The sequence below is a fragment of the Scyliorhinus torazame genome, chromosome 15 (genome assembly GCF_047496885.1).
Source record: "Scyliorhinus torazame isolate Kashiwa2021f chromosome 15, sScyTor2.1, whole genome shotgun sequence".
Lineage (NCBI taxonomy): Eukaryota > Metazoa > Chordata > Chondrichthyes > Carcharhiniformes > Scyliorhinidae > Scyliorhinus > Scyliorhinus torazame.
The window spans coordinates 119,406,933-119,423,782 of NC_092721.1; the positions used below are offsets into that span (position 1 = coordinate 119,406,933).

At 45.6% G+C, this 16,850-nt stretch overlaps 1 protein-coding gene across 1 annotated transcript in view; it reads left to right on the plus strand.

The window, feature by feature from the left end:
* Window positions 1-927: 927 nt before the first annotated feature.
* The window catches only part of LOC140391775 (transmembrane protein 182-like), a 154,045-nt gene continuing 138,122 nt past the window's right edge, over window positions 928-16,850 (plus strand). The window contains exon 1 of the mRNA XM_072476638.1: window positions 928-1,230. Within this exon, the coding sequence (XP_072332739.1) occupies window positions 1,075-1,230 (156 nt within the window). The 5' untranslated portion in view covers window positions 928-1,074. The remainder of the gene's footprint in view (window positions 1,231-16,850) is intronic.

Sequence of the window (16,850 nt, forward strand, 5' to 3'; positions counted from 1 at the left end):
CCGGAACATCCGGAGGAAACCCACTTTGATTATAAGATGTGTGCTAAGTTCCTAACAAAAATTTAATTTGGTCAGTCAAAGGTGATCTGACCTTCACAAATCTATGCTTAGTCTCCGATTAGCCCATGCCTTGCTTAACAGTTAACCAATTTCACTCTGGACTTATGGACTATAGACCCTGCAAGAAGAGTGGGACTGTTGCTAGGCTGCCTGCAAGGCAGTGTTGACCTCATAGCAGGTTGAGGGATCAGCCTGCTTAGAATAATGTGGTGGGCTCCAGGCATTAGAAATACTTCTCATTGGCAAACTTTACATTCAAAAACAGGGCATAATAGTCGGTTTCAGGCTTTTATAAACCTGCAGCAGTTTAAAGAGCCAAACATCATCAAACATTTTTTTAAAAAAAATTTAGATTACCCAATTCTTTTTTCCAGTTAAGGGACAATTTACTGCAGCCAATCCACCTACCCTGCACATCTTTGGGTTGTGGGTGTGAAACCCATGCAGGCACAGGGAGAATGTGCAAACTCCACACGGACAGCGGCCCTGGGCCGGGATCAACGCTGGGCCCTCGGTGAAGTGAGGTGTAGTGCTAACCACTGCGCCACCGTGCTGCCCCATCATCAAATAAATTTTACCTGCAAATAAAAAGTTTGTTTGTCGAAAATATGGGAACTAGTCTGCTGGAAGTGGGGAAAAAAATCCCAATGTAAGACAGCAGGGGCAGAGAAGAAGGTGGCAACAGCAATCACAATTTTCAGGATTTAGTATAAAGCTCCTAAATGTCATTGAGTTCATGCAGAAAGTTGCTGCATGGCTCTTCCTCTGATTCTTGCCAAAGCAGAAATAACCTTTTAAATTGCTAAACAGAAACTCAGCACTTTCGAGATATAATTATTAATAGGCTGAACACCAAAAAGAAACCCCTGTGCAGGTCAGTAATCTTCAGAGTGTCGTTATTGATCTAAAAATAGGCAGGGCTAGGCAAAGATCCATCCAGTTACATTCACTCTTCACTGGGAGCAAAGACTGAGTGGAGACTCTTGTTTGTTTTCTTCAATTCTTCGGAAAGCCATGAAAACTTCAAAGTCAAAAGTTGTAGTTATTGCCAGATTACTTTGTACTCTGGGCGTTATTTTCTCTCTGTTGACTTTCTGTACCAATTGCTGGCTGGTTGCTACCGAGACTTGTATTCGATCAAAAAATAGCACAGAACTGGATTTCGGACAGGTCAGTGAGTTATAATTTCTCTGTTCTAGTTGCGATGTACCCATGTAATTTATATGAAAAAAAATCACTAAATGGAAAATAGCTTCTGTATTAAACATTTATATTCAGAATGTTTACTCTAAATAAAAGAAAACAAATGAAGCAGTCATTGGTTTACAATTGTTTGACTGTAAATCCTGTTCAACTGAAGTGTTTAAAAAAAAAAAGAAATGAGCAATCCCAATTCTAGATGTACATTTCCAATTACGTCACCGTCTCCTGGAGACATGGCCAAGACGAAGCTTATGATGGATGCTTCATTTTCCGATCAATGTGTTGTTTGTGCTGAGGCAACTTCTCCCAGCCACTCATTTTCTCCAGCTGTTGTCTCATATCTCCTGGTCTGCCCACCATCCATCAAAGCAATTGGAATAAAGAGTGAGAAGCTTTTAATGTTAAACACTACTCACTTGCTGTAACCACTGCTGTTAATGATTGAAAATAATCGATTATCTTGCAGTCCCCTACCCCCACCACAGAAACTGCTGGAAGAACTCCGCAAATCTGTCAACATCTATGGGAGTAACAGGTGAAGTAATATTTCACAACTATAAGATATTACACAAGAGGAAGACACAGTGAAGGAAAACATACACACACAAATAAATAAATTGATCAATATAGTTGCAAATGAAACAAGAGGTAGGAGGTTTATGTTAAGAGTCATAATGAGAGCAATTTAAAAAAACATGTTAATGAAACTTTGAAAATGTGTGAATACTGAAAAAGTGATGGATTAAGTGAGGTAGAAATGGAAGTACAAAAAAAACAGAAATGGAGTAGGCCCTGATACCTGGAAGAAGGAAAAAAACAAGTTGACACTCAGGGTACAAATCATCCCTGTCAACACAGGACTCGAACAAATATCCATAGTTCCAAAGTTTATGAGAAATGAATCACCAGAGAGTTGAACAGAAGAATTTCTGATTCAAGTAAAATTCTTTTTAATTGGGTACTGAGGGGAAATTTTTGTGTAATTTGTAAAATCAAAAAAAAGTGAAGTCCAATGCATGAAAAAATATAGCCCCATTTGGGGGGAAAAGAAGTTAATGAATAACATTAAAACAATGATCAAACAAATTTGTGATCATGTCGGTTTATATTCCCAGAGTAAAATGAGAGTTTCTGAGTTTGCATTTCTCAAATAGGAATGCACGTTATATTGGTATGGCTGTTAATATATCAGCATTTGATTTATCTAGATCTAGTCATTTCAGTTTCCCTGATTAAAGGCATTAAGGACTGGTGGGAATTTGTAAGTCATTTCAAATTTAATGCTAAGCTTTCAGCAAAACAAATGTACTCCCCAAAGTATTTTGAGCAACCAATGCCTGTTTAAGTGTCAAATTACACTAGTAAACAAGTTAACAGAATCTGCAGTGTACAGTTTAAAGCATGATACTCATGGCAGTTTCAAGAACTTTCCCTGGAAGAGATCCGCCCAACATATACTCTTGCTTGTGAATGGAAACAGTGGGTTGATTTTCCAGTTACCAGGATTGGAGTCACTGATGTAGAGTGAGAAAAGGTAGCACATTGAATCGTTTTAGGAAGGTCTCCAGCAATGCTACACACTCTGGGGCTGATTTTCTAAAGTATGCTACTGGCAAAAATCGTGTTTGGCCACGGGCCAAGCAGATAGGAAGTGATTTGATTCGTCCATGCTGCTGTTGTACTGCTTTTTTAAATTGCAAGTGTAAGGAGGCACTGGGACCTAGACGTTTACTCCCGAGGCAGTTGCACAGAACTGGGAAATCTCTGGCCTTACGGCATCTACCTTGGGAAAATGTGCCCCAAATAACGGGTTCTTTGTTCAGTGCGGGGAATGGCTGGTGGGTGTGGGATTAATGCAGACCTGTCCAAATGCAGATCGGAGGCAGCCACATGGTCTGCCAAGTGTTGCGGCAGGCTGGTTAAAAGGCCCCCCTCATGATTTAATTTAGGGTCCAATCTAAAACAATATAACAAAATAAATTAAAAGGAGCCATTCCTGGTAGGGGCACTGCCCAAAAATAACAATGAAGAATGGAAACTTAACAACATTAAGTCACAATGTGAAAAGAGGGGGTGAGAAGCAATCCAACCCCTGCGGGCACGGAAAGCACCCATGATTCTTTCGGAGTTTGTCCCAGTTGACTTTCTAATCAGTAGGGTCCCTTAGAAAAGCACGGAGAGAGAGGAGAGAGTTCATTACAAAAAGCCTGGGGAGAGAGGCGAGAGTTCATTTCAGAAACTGGGGAGAGGGCAACAGTTTGTTTTGAATAGCGGGGAGAGAGGAGAGAGCTAATAGAGTCATAGATGTTTACAGCATAGAAACAGGCCCTTCAGCCCAGCTTGTCCATGCCGGCCAGTTTCTATCACTAAGCTAGTCTCACTTGCCCGTATTTGGCCCATATCACTTTACATCCAGCCTGTCCATGTAACTGTCTAACTGCTTTTTTAAGGACAAAATTGTACCCGCCTCTACAACTGCCTCTGGCAGCCCGTTCCAGATGCCCACCACCTTCTGTGTGAAGAAATTTTCCCTCTGGTCTCTTTTGTATCTCTAACCCCTCACTTTAGACCTATGCCCTCTAGTTCTAGATTCCTATATCTTTGGAAAAAGATGTCAACTATCTACCTTATCTATGCTCCTCATTATTTTATAGACCTCTATAGATCACCCCCAAGCCTCCTACACTCCAGGGGAAAGGTCCCAGCCTATCCAGCCCCTCCTTATAACTCAGACAAGTCATGGTAGCATCCTCATAAATCTCTTCTGCATCTTTCTAGTTCAACAATATCCTTCCTATAATAGGGTGACCAGAACTGAACACAGTATTCCATGTGTGGTCTTACTAATGTCTTGTACAACTTCAGCAAGATGTCCCAACTCCTGTATTCAATATTCTGGCCAATAAAACCTAGCATGCTGAATACCTTCTTCACCACCCTGTCCACCTGCAACTCCAGCTTCAAGGAGCTATGAACCTGTACCCCTGGATCTCTTTGTTCTGTAACTCTCCCCAACTCCCCACCATTAATTGAGTAGGTTCTGCCCGATTTGATCTACCAAAATGCATCACCTCACATTTATCCAAATTAAACTCCATCTGTCATTCATCGGCCCACTGGACCAATTGGTCAAGATCCTGTTGCAATCTTATATAACCTTCTTCACTATCCACTATGCCACCAATCTTGGTGTCATCTGCAAACTTACTAACCATGCCTCCTACATTTTCATACAAATCATTTATATATAGAACAAATAGCAGTGGACCCAGCACCGATCCCTGAGGCACACCGCTGGTCACAGGCTTCCAGTTTGAAAAACAACCCTCCACAACCACCCTTTGACTTCAGTCGCCAAGCCAATTTTGTATCCAATTGGCTACCTCACCCTGGATTCCGTGAGATTTAACCTTTTGCAACAACTTACCAGGCGAAACTTTGTCAAAGACCTTGCTAAAGTCCATCTGGACAATGTCGACCCCACTAGCCTAACCTACCTCCTTGGTTACCACTTCAAAAAACTCAATCAAATTCGTGAGACATGACTTACCCCTCACAAAGCCATGCTGACTTTCCCTAATTAGCCCTTGCCTGTCTAAATGCCTGTAGTTCCTGTCCCTCAGAATACCCTCCAACAACTTACCCACTACAGAAGTAAGGCACACCGGTCTGTAGTTCCCATGCTTATCCCTACAGCCCTTCTTAAACAAGAGCACAACATTTGCTGCCCTCCAATCTTCAGACTCCTCTCCTGTGGCTTCGATGATTCAAATAGTTCAACTAAGGGGCCTGATGTGTTGGGTATGCTGGGTCTGTGAGGACTGTGTTTACCAGAGCAGTGAGAGAGACAGGCTACCAACACTTGTAGAAGTACAACTCTATTTTATTTAGCCATGAGCTGTTAAACATACTTGCACTGTGGGTTGACACTATGTTAGGTTGCCTGGAGACTTGAGGCTAACCTGACCAGACTATACTGCGAGCACATGGTAGATGTTCGTGTTATTGATCACGGGCTCTGGCTGTCTCAGAGGCTGCATCCCGAATGAGCAGGAAAACTAGTGCCCTCTGGCTATATAGTGGCCGTGTCCTGCCTGGTGATTGGCTGCTATGTTCTGTGTATTGATTGGTCTTTCAGTGTGTCAGCCAGTGCCTGTCTCTGCAACATCATATACTTGTGTGTATATTATGACATCTCCCCCGTTTTGAAAAAAAAAGTGTACATGCCAATAAATAGTGTGGTATGTGAATATTTCTGACTATGTGGCGAATATGTGAGCATATTTGCAGGACTATATACAAAAATTCTAACATATTTACACGGGAAGGTGTCTAGTGCAGATAGACTGTATATAACAAAACACGGGACATGAATAACAGTGTGTACAAAGTAGCGAACAAATAACCAGGGTAACGAAACAATCAGTCCATGAGTTTAGAGAGTTCATAAATTCAGACAGTTCATAAATTCAGTCTCTGTGGTGGGTGACGAATTCTGGTTGACCGCCGCAAGTGTGGGTCAGAGGCCGCCTGCTCTAGAACGGGCGGGACTTTGTCAGTCGCAGAGGATGGCAACAGAAGAGGCAGATCTGCGAGCTCTTGGACGGGCCTGTCTTGAAGGCGAGGCAGGGCATCACAATCTGGCGGCGTGGAAGGAGCCGCAGTGCCCGCCTATTTCGGCGAAGAAAAGAGCCATCCTGCATACGAACCAGGAACGACCTGGGGGCCACTTGCTTGATTACCCCCGCGGCGGCAGACCAGCCACCTTCAGGAAGTTGTACACGAACCTGGTCATCAGGAACGAGAGCAGGGAGATCTGTGGCACGGGCGTTGTACGCCAGCTTGTGTTGGGCCCGAGACAGTTGTCTCGCAGGACCGGAAAGTTGTCCAAGTCTGGGGCGTGTATTGCAGGCACCGTCATTCGTAATGTGTGGTTTATTAACAATTGAGCTGGTGACAGGCCAGTGGACAATGGAGTTGACCTGTAGGCAAGTAGTGCGAGGTATAAGTCGGATCCCGCATCGGCCGCTTTGCACAGGAGTCGTTTGACAACATGTACCCCTTTCTCAGCTTTGCCATTCGACTGGGGGTAGTGGGGACTTGAGGTGACGTGCGTGAAATTATATCACTGGGCAAAGTTGGACCACTCCTGACTAGCAAAACACGGGCCATTATCGGACATGACCGTGAGTGGGATGCCATGGCGAGCAAAAGTCTCCTTGCACGCACGGATGACCGCTGTCGACGTGAGGTCATGCAGCCTAACTACCTCTGGGTAGTTAGAGAAGTAGTTCACTATGAGGACATAGTCCCGGCCTAGTGCATGGAAAAGATCAATGCCAACCTTGGTCCAGGGGGACGACACCAGTTCATGTGGCTGCAAGGTCTATTTTGGCTGAGCTGGCTGGAACCGTTGGCATGTCGGGCAGTTGAGAACAGCGTTGGCGATGGCATGGTTGATGCCAGGCCAGTACACTGCCTCACGGGCCTGCCGTCGGCACTTCTCCACCCCAAGGTGACCCTCATGGATCTGCTCAAGGACGAGCTCCCGCATACTGTGCGGGATGACGATCCTGTCCAACTTTAGCAGAATTCTATCTACCACTGCCAGGTCATCTTTGATGTTGTAGAATTGCGGGCATTGACCCTTGAGCCATCCGTCTGTAATATGGCGCATGACGCGTTGGGGCAAAGGATCATTGGCTGTTTCACGACAAATCTGGATGAGTCGTTCGTCCGTGGCGGGCACGTTAGATGCGCAGATCTCAACATGAGCATCAATTTGGCACACGAAGGCCTATGGCTCGCAGGGCGTAGTGACAGAACGGGAGAGTGCATGGACGATGATGAGCTCCTTACCCGGGGTGTAGACCAGTTAGAATCATACCGCCTGAGTTTAAGGAGGATGCGTTGCAGGCGTGGCGTCATATCGTTAAGGTCCTTCTGTATGATATTGACCAGTGGCCTGTGGTCCGTTTCGACTGTAAGTTTGGGGAGTCCATAGACATAGTCATGGAATTTGACAATTCCCGTGAGGAGGCCCAGACACTCTTTTTCGATTTGCGCATAGCGTTGCTCGGTGGGCGTCATTGCACGCAATGCGTATGCGACTGGAGCCCATGAGGAGGCGCCGTCACGTTGGAGGAGCACTGCTCCAATGCCGGACTGCTCGCATCAGTGGAGATCTTTGTCTCCTTGGCAGGGTCGAAGGATGCCAATATCGGGGCCTTGGTGAGATTTGCCCTGAGTTCACGCCACTCTTACTCGTGGGCGGGGAGCCATTGGAATTTGGTTGTCTTCTTCACCAGATTGCGGAGAGCCGTGGTGTGGGATGCGAGGTTGGGGATGAACTTCCCCAGGAAGATGACCATGCCCAGGAAGCGGAGGACCGCCTTCTTGTCCTCCGGCGTCTTCATGGCATTGATTGCCGACACCTTGTCTGCATCCGGCTGCACACCTAACTGTGATCTGTGGTCACCGAGGGATTTTAGTTCTGTTTGACCAAAGGAGCATTTGGCTCTGTTGAGGCAGAGGCCATACTCATGGATTCTCCGGAAGACACATTGGAGGCGATCAATGTGTTCCTGCGGGGTGGTTGACCTGACGATGATGTCGTCTACATATACCCACACCCTTTCGATGCCCTCCATCATCTACTCCATTATTCGGTGAAACACCTCCGAGGCTGAGATGATGTCAAACGGCATCCGGTTGTAACAAAAACAGCCAAATGGGGTGTTGAAGGTGCAGAGCTTCCGACTGGATGCGTCAAGTTGTATCTGCCAGAATCCCTTGGATGCGTCCAGCTTTGTGAAAAATTTGGCGCGAGGTAGTGTTCCCTCATGATGTTGCGGTTCAGATCTTTGGGGTCGATGCAGATGTGTAGTTCTCCGGATGGTTTCTTAACACACACCATGGAGCTGACCCAGTCTGTTGGTTCTGTTACTTTAGATATGATGCCCTGGTCCTGGAGGTCCTACAGCTGCTGCTTGAGGTGGTCCTTGAGGGGCGCTGGTACCCGGCGAGGTGCATGAACCACAGGCGTGACATTTGGTTTTAAAAGAATTTTGTACGTGTATGGGAGTGTGCCCATGCCCTCGAAAACGCTGTGGTATCGAGTGATGATGTTCTTCAGTTGTGTTTGAAAGTTGGCGCCCGGTGATGCTGAAGCCTCAGCGGGTGACATGGAGTGAACCCTTTGGACGAGGTTTAGGATCTTGCATGCCTGAGCACTGAGCAGGGAAGCTTCAGTTGCCCCTACAATCTCGAATAGGCAGGGTGGCCTTTAAGGAACGGTGCCACAAGCTGTCATGAGTCGCTGGCAGCAATGGCATTGCCATTGTAGTCGAGAAGCTGGCAGGTGGATGGAAGGATGGTCAGCTTAACGTGGAGGCTGTCCTGGTCAGACCGCGCAATGAGGTTGGTTGAAGCGCCGGTGTCCAGCCTGAATCGGATGCGAGATTTGTTGACTGTGAGGGTGGCACACCACTCATCGTCCGGATCAATGCTTATCACTGGGAAGGGCTTGGTCTTTTTCTTTTGAAGCACCGTGTGCTTGGTGATGATGCCCACCCGGAATGGGGATTTGAGATCCTCGGTGTCAGGGTCTGGAACCATGTCGGAGTCGGAATGGTGACCGGTTGTTGTACGGTTCGGACGTCCCTGCGCTGCTGGTGGGAACGACGGGAGGCAGGTGCTTGAGCAGACCTGCACAGGCCTGCGTAGTGGCCAAGCTTGCCACACTGGAGACAGCGGTGAGATTTCGCGGGACATTCCCGCTTTAAGTGGGTGGAGCCACAGTTGTCGCACATCGTGACGTCAGAACGCTCAGTGCACCACCGCGCATGTGCAGTGCGGTCATATGTATTGCGCGCCTGCGCAGTTCGGTCTTCGGCCTCGCCATCCCCTCGGTCGTTGCGCGCATGCACGGGAGCCTGGGAAAAGTGCGCGAAGTGGCCGCCCTCATCCAGGCTTAGGACCTGGAGCTGTTTTTACAGCCTGCACCCACTCTGCTTCATGGGGGCCTTGCCGCGCCGCTTTTGCCGCTTGAATGTGCATGTATCGGTTAGTGGCATGCTCATGCAGAACGCAGGTTTCGATGGCTATAGCGAGGGTGAGCTGTTTAACTTTGAGGAGCTGCTGGCGTAGGGGGTCCGAGTGCATACCGAAAACGATCTGGTCGCGGATCATTGAATCGGAGGTGGAGCCGCAATTGCAGGATTGCGCGAGGATGCGAAGATGGATGAGGAAACATTGAAAAGGTTTATCCTTACCCTGCAGACGCTGTTGAAAGACGAAGCATTCAAAACTTTCATTGACTTTGATGTCACAGTGGCTGTCGAATTTGAGCAGGACTGTCTTGAACTTGGACTTGTCCTCACCTTCAGTGAAAGAGAGCAATCTTTCTGGCATCTGAGGCAGCTTCCAGGTCAGTAGCTTCGAGGTACAGTTGAAACTTTTAAATATCTTCCAGTTCGCACCGAGGTTGCTGGTGATGCGGAGCGGTGGGTGAAGGCGAACGCTGTCCATACTACCGGATGGCTGATCGCTGGTCGAAGGCAGATTATTTCAGGGTAGGTCCATCAAACTCTGACATCACATACTGGTACCATGATGTGTTGGGTATGCTGGGTCTGCGGGGACTGTGTTTACCAGAGCAGTGAGAAAGACAGGCTACCAACACTTGTAGAAGTACAACTCTATTTTATTTAGCCATGAGCTGTTAAACATACTTGCACTGTGGGTTGACACTATGTTAGGTTGACTGGAGACCTGAGGCTAACCTGACCAGACTATACTGCGAGCACATGGTAGATGTTCGTGTTACTGATCACGGGCTCTGGCTGTCTCAGAGGCTGCATCCCGAATGAATGGGAAAACTAGTGCCCTCTGGCTATATAGTGGCCGTGTCCTGTCTGGTGATTGGCTGCTGTGTTCTGTGTGTTGATTGGTCTTTCAGTGTGTCAGTCAGTGTCTGTCTCTGCAACATCATACACTTGTGTGTATATTATGACAGGGCCGGCAATTTCCTCCTTAGCCTCCCACAACGTCCTGGGATACATTTCATCAGGTCCCGGGGATTTATCTATCTTGATGCACTTTAATACCTCCAGCACCTCCTTCTCTGTAATGTGTACACTCCTCAAGCCATCACCTTTTATTTCCCCAATTTCCCTAACATTCGTGCCTTTCTCAAAAGTAAATACTGACGAGAAATATTCATTTAGGACCTCTCCCATCCCTTGTGGATCCGCACATAGATGACCTTGTTCATCCTTAAGAGGCCCTACCTTCTCCCTAGTCACGCTTTTGCCCTTTATGTATTTGTAAAAGCTCTTTGGATTCTCATGTCCCCTTTTTGCCCTCCTGATTTCTCTCTTAACTCTAATCCGACAAGCCCTATACTCTTCAAGGGATTTTGAAAGTTCCCGCCTAATACCCTCGAAATTGGCCTTGTCCCAAACTAGAATTTTAACTTTTGGGCCAGAACTATCATTCTCCATAATTATCTTAAAACTAATGGAATTATGGTTACTGGTCCCAAAGTGATCCCTTCCGTCACCTATAGAACATTACAGCGCAGTACAGGCCCTTCGGCCCTCGATGTTGCGCCGACCTGTGAAACCACTCTAAAGCCCATCTACACTATTCCCTTATCATCCACATGTCTATCCAATGACCATTTGAATGCCCTTAGTGTTGGCGAGTCCGCTACTGTTGCAGGCAGGGCATTCCACGTCCTTACTACTCTCTGAGTAAAGAACCTACCTCTGACATCTGTCCTATATCTATCTCCCCTCAATTTAAAGCTATGTCCCCTCGTGCTAGACATCACCATCCGAGGAAAAAGACTCTCACTGTCCACCCTATCCAATCCTCTGATCATCTTGTATGCCTCAATTAAGTCACCTCTTAACCTTCTTCTCTCTAACGAAAACAGCCTCAAGTCCCTCAGCCTTTCCTCATAAGATCTTCCATCCATACCAGGCAACATTCTGGTAAATCTCCTCTGCACCCTTTCCAATGCTTCCACATCCTTCCTATAATGCGGCTTCCTTAATCTATAATCCTACCCTTCCTTATTCCCCAAGAGGAGGTCAGGTTTTGCCCAACTCTAGTCGGGCCATCTACTTACTGAATGAGGAATTCTTCCTGAATACTCTCAACAAATCTATCCAACCCCTAGTGCTATGTCTGTCCCAGTTAATGTACGGAAAGTTACTATTACCACCCAGTATTTTCCTGCAGCTCGATTTCCCGCTGACTATTTGGGGGCCTATAGTACAGTCCTATCAAAGTGACCTCACCCTTCTTATTTTTCAGTCCTATAGACTCAGTGGGCGAACCCTCGGATATATCCTCACTCTGTACTGCCGTACCAGAAGGATGTGGAGGCTTTAGAGAGGGTGCAGAAGAGATTTACCAGAATGTTGCCTAGTATGGAGGGCATAAGCTATGAGGAGCGATTGAATAAACTCGGTTTGTTCTCACTGGAACGAAGGAGGTTGAGGGGCGACCTGATAGAGGTATACAAAATTATGAGGGGCATAGACAGAGTGGATAGTCAGAGGCTTTTCCCCAGGGTAGAGGGGTCAATTACTAGGGGGCATAGGTTTAAGGTGAGAGGGGCAAAGTTTAGAGTAGATGTACGAGGCAAGTTTTTTACGCAGAGGGTAGTGGGTGCCTGGAACTCACTACCGGAGGAGGTAGTGGAGGCAGGGACGATAGGGACATTTAAGGGGCATCTTGACAAATATATGAATAGGATGGGAATAGAAGGATACGGACCCAGGAAGTGTAGAAGATTGTAGTTTAGTCGGGCAGTATGGTCGGCACGGGCTTGGAGGGCCGAAGGGCCTGTTCCTGTGCTGTACATTTCTTTGTTCTTTGTTCTTTGTTCTTTGTAATGTTGTCCCTAATCAAAAACGCAACTCCCCCTCCTCTTTTATCTTCTGTTCTATCTTTTCTATAGCATCTGTACCCAGAGTATTGAGCTGCCAGTCCTGCCCCTCCTTTAGCCATGTTTCAGTAATAGCTATAATATCCCAGTCCCATGTACCTATCCATGCCCTGAGTTTATTTGCCTTGTCCGTTAGGCCTCTTGCATTGAAATAAATGCAGTTCAATCTGTTTCTCTGCCTTTCACTTTTCTTCTAATTCATTTTTGTTTCTATCACCACTTCACTACCCTCTGACTTCCTGCATTGGTTCCCATCTCCCTGCCCCATTAGTTTAAACCCTCCTCAACAGTGCGAGCAAACAACCCATCCAGGAACATTGGTTCCAGTCCTGCCCAGGTGTCTGATTTGTAATGATCCTACTTCTCCCAGAACCGGTTCCAAAGTGCCAAAAATCTGAATCCCTCCCTCCTGCACCATCTCTCAGGCCATGCATTCATCCTGTCTGTCCTGTCATTCCTACTCTGAATCAAAAAGTGCAGAGAAAGAGGCGAGAATTCATTTCAAAAAGTGTGGAGATAGAGGAGAGTGTTAATTTTGAATAGCGGGGAAAGAGGGGAGAGTTCATTTTGAATAGCGGGGAGAGAGGAGAGATCTCATTTCAAAAAGTGCAGAGAGAGTTCATTTTGAATAGTGGGGAGAGAGGAGAGAGTTCACTTTGAATAGCGGGGAGAGAGGCGAGAGTTCATTTCAAAAAGCACGGGCAGAAAGGCGAGAGTTCATTTTGAATAGTAGGGAGAGAGGCGAGAGTTCATTTCAAAAAGCGTGGGGAGAGAGGCGAGAGTTCATTTTGAATAGTGGGGAGAGAGGAGAGAGTTCATTTTGAATAATAGGGAGAGAGGAGAGAGTTCATTTCAAAAAGCACGGAGAGAGAGGAGAGAGTTCATTTTGAATAGTAGGGAGAGAGGAGAGAGTTCATTTCAAAAAGCACGGGGAGAGAGGAGAGAGTTCATTTTGAATAGTAAGGAGAGAGGAGAGAGTTCATTTCAAAAAGCGCGGGGGGAGAGGCGAGAGTTCATTTCAAAAAGCGCAGGGAGAGAGGAGAGAGTTCATTTTGAATAGCAGGGAGAGAGGCGAGAGTTCATTTTGAATAGCGGGGAGAGAGGCGAGAGTTCATTTCAAAAAGCGCGGGGAGAGAGGAGAGCGTTCATTTTGAATAGCGGGGAGAGAGGCGAGAGTTCATTTCAAAAAGCGCGGGGAGAGAGGAGAGAGTTTGTTTTGAATAGTAGGGAGAGAGGCGAGAGTTAATTCTTGCCACAGTGATCTCCTGGACTCATTTTGATCGGGGTCGGAGATGAATTTTCCCAGAATTTTTCATATATTGGCCCTGGGTTTTTCATTCCTTTCCCCCCTCTCCCTGGAGATCACACAGTCTGGTTGGGGGGGTGTGGAGATTAGTCTGGGGGATTTAAAGGAGCACACTGCAAAACTAATTAATAAATGTATTAACTAGATAGAGATGGCTGGGCAGGTGATGTGCTGCAGCTGTATGATGTGGGAGCTGGCAGATCCCATTGCGCGCTGCAGTGTAAACATCTGCAGCAGTGTTGGTTGTTCGAGGAATTATGGCTCAGAATAGATGAGCGATAGTCTGAGCTTCAGATACTGAGGCACATTAGAAAGGAGGAGAGTTACCTGGATGCTTTGTTTCAGGAGGCGGTCACACCACAGTATTTAGATTAAATACTCCAAAGTCGGTCAGTGATCAGGGACAGCAGGGTGTGACTGTAAGTGAGGCAAACAGAGGGATCCTGAATTCAGGAACGGAGGACCCTCAGCTCTTGACCTTGTCCAACAGGTATGAGGTACTTGCTCCCTGTGTGGATGAGGAAAAGGTCGGTAGGGAGGCTGAGTTAGCCGACCATTGCACCATGGTACATGAGGCCATTCAATTTTCACGGGAGGAGCAAAAAGACGAGTAATCGTTATAGGGGATTCTATAATTAGGGGGATTGATAGCATCCTTTTTAAGCAGGATCGGGAGTCCGTATGGTATGTTGCCTGCCTGGTGCCAGGTTGTTAGACGTTTTAGTTGCTGTGATATGAAGAGTCTAAAGTTCTGTTCCTTTTTCACAAACACACATTTATGTCCTTCCAACAGCCTTTGCACAAATCTCTCACAATACATCACCTGACAGAGGCCACCTGAAGCCCCTTTCCATATCAGTATCAATTAATGGATACTTAACATAAATGAGACAGCTAATTGCAATGTCTCTTCACCCATTACTTAACAGTCTCCTCTTCCTTGGAGAAAAAATAATAATTAGGTGAAAACAAAATTTCAAGAAACTCAAAAACACACACATGACTTCCCCCCCTTTTTTTTTGGACGAGAAAAAAAAACAGTCACAGAAACAAACGCCCTTCATTAACAATATCCAAAAGTTTCTGTGAACCTGCCCCTCTTTTCGTAAAACAGTTTGACAGTTGATAGCTCCTGTCGACCCATTTAATTTTTGTTATTTTCCCCTCTGTCCAACATCTGCTTCAAACTTGCGATGTCTATTCGTAACCCCTTTTCATTGACACTTTTTGTAGAGTGCACATTTTCCCACAGGGATTTATTGTCAATGTGACAGTCAATAGGTATATTACCCAAATCCCCTAATCCCAAAATTTCTGTCAATATCATACTTATATAAAAGGCCATATCCACCGCCTCTACAAGGCTGAATGTCTCAGCAGCCAAAGTGCTTTTTATCACTCTCCTTATTTTCTTTGTTTCCCACACAAGCGGGCAACATTTACCATTGTTCCCCAAAAGGAAAATTATAAAACCTCCTGCGCTTGAAACCCCATCACATAAATTTGCGTAGGACGCATCACTATAAACTATGAGTTTCAAGTGCCTAAGGTCACCTAAAACCGAGAACTTCAAAACACACTCCTGCATTTTTAGTTTGGCAAACGCTTTATTTGCTCTTATTATGTCTTCCACTTTGGGATCATTCATTTTTGTACTCAACTCTAAGACATCAAAACTCACATCCGGTCTAGTCTGTCTACCTAACCAGTTCAGTTGCCCAATTAAACTTTGCATTTGCTCTTTTTCTATCTTTGAAACCACTGCGTCTTTTTGTGAAACTCGGCCACGACTAATTGCTATTGGGCTTATGCTTTCCAAATAAGATTGCTGACATAAAGTTGCCCCTAACTTACTCTGTCCAATTTCCAGTCCAATATATTTAAATGCACCGGAAGCCGGTTTCCAACCCTGAATTCTTTCCTCAAACCAGAGATTACAATAGCTTCAAAATCACTAGTCCCACCCCACAAAAAATCATCGACATGCATCATAAAAATGCCAGAAAGATTTTCTTTATAGTGCCAGTAAAACATTGCAGGATCTGCTTTCAACTGGCAACAGCCTAACTTTAACAAAACTGACCTTACCGAAAAATACCAGACTCTAGATGCATCATTTAATCCATATACACATTCGATTCGGATGGCTCTGATGACCCATGTAAGAAGCTGATGCTCCTGCAAAAAAACAGCTTTTATATCTATAGATTTGCATTCCCATGCCTTTGTGGCTAATAGAGCCAAGAAGATCCTTAAAATAACCTTTCCTGCTGTAGGTGAATCTACCCTTAAATCCTGATCTTCTAAGTTTTCTTCAAATCCCCTTGCCACAAGCCTGGCCTTTGCCTTATAAGTTCCATCCGGAAGAACCTTTTCCGTGCAAATCCATCTGTGGGATCGAGCTCTTTGTCCCCTATCCGGTACTTCCGTGTATACCCCAAATTCACTCCAACTATGCAATTCTTGCTGTTTAGCTTCTTTGGTAACTTTTTCATCTAATTTATTTGAAGCCACCAAAATCACACGTGCATGTGGGCTTCTACTCCTATTAGTATTCGTAGTCTTACTCATGTTCCGAGATCTTGATAAACTACGTCCCCTCTCCCGCCTTGTATCTCGTTCTGTACTGCTACTGCTTGATCTTTACCTTCTGCTGTGGGATGTCCTTTCAATAGTTCTCGACCTTTTCCAGCAGACCTGTTCATTATCCGATGTACTATCTGAACTAGCACTGCGTTTCTGTGCCCTCCATTTTTGAACTTTGTTTTCCCAATCCATTGTCTTGACTCCTTCCCCTGAATGCTGTACATTCAACCAGTGTTTATACTTTCTAGTGGCCTTCCCTGCTCTACTAATAACAGTTGCATCCTTCCATTGACTAGACCCTTCAGGCAAGTATGTCACTTTTGAACCAACTTTTGGCAGTTGCCTTTTCGGAAAAATGGCCTGTTCTAATTCATCAGAAGTGTTGTGTTCCTCCACAGAAACCCTGTCTAAATCAGTTAATTGGTCCTCATAGTTCTGTAATACATGCGTACCAGATGACTCTGGTTCCCCGTCATGTTTGTCTGCTCTGTCTAAATTTGAAAATTTGTATTCTGTACCCATTATCCTTGATGAATGTACCCTAACAATTTGATTACCATGTTGCAAAATAATTGCTTTGCCATCTATGCCTATGATATTCATGGTTTCACACATATCCCCAAACTCATCATTAGCAAATTCTCCCCCATTGTCCGTAAGGAATTTTGCCAGTGGACCCATTCCTGTCCCTATCCATTTTTCCACGATTTGATCCAGAATTACTCTCTTTTCTTT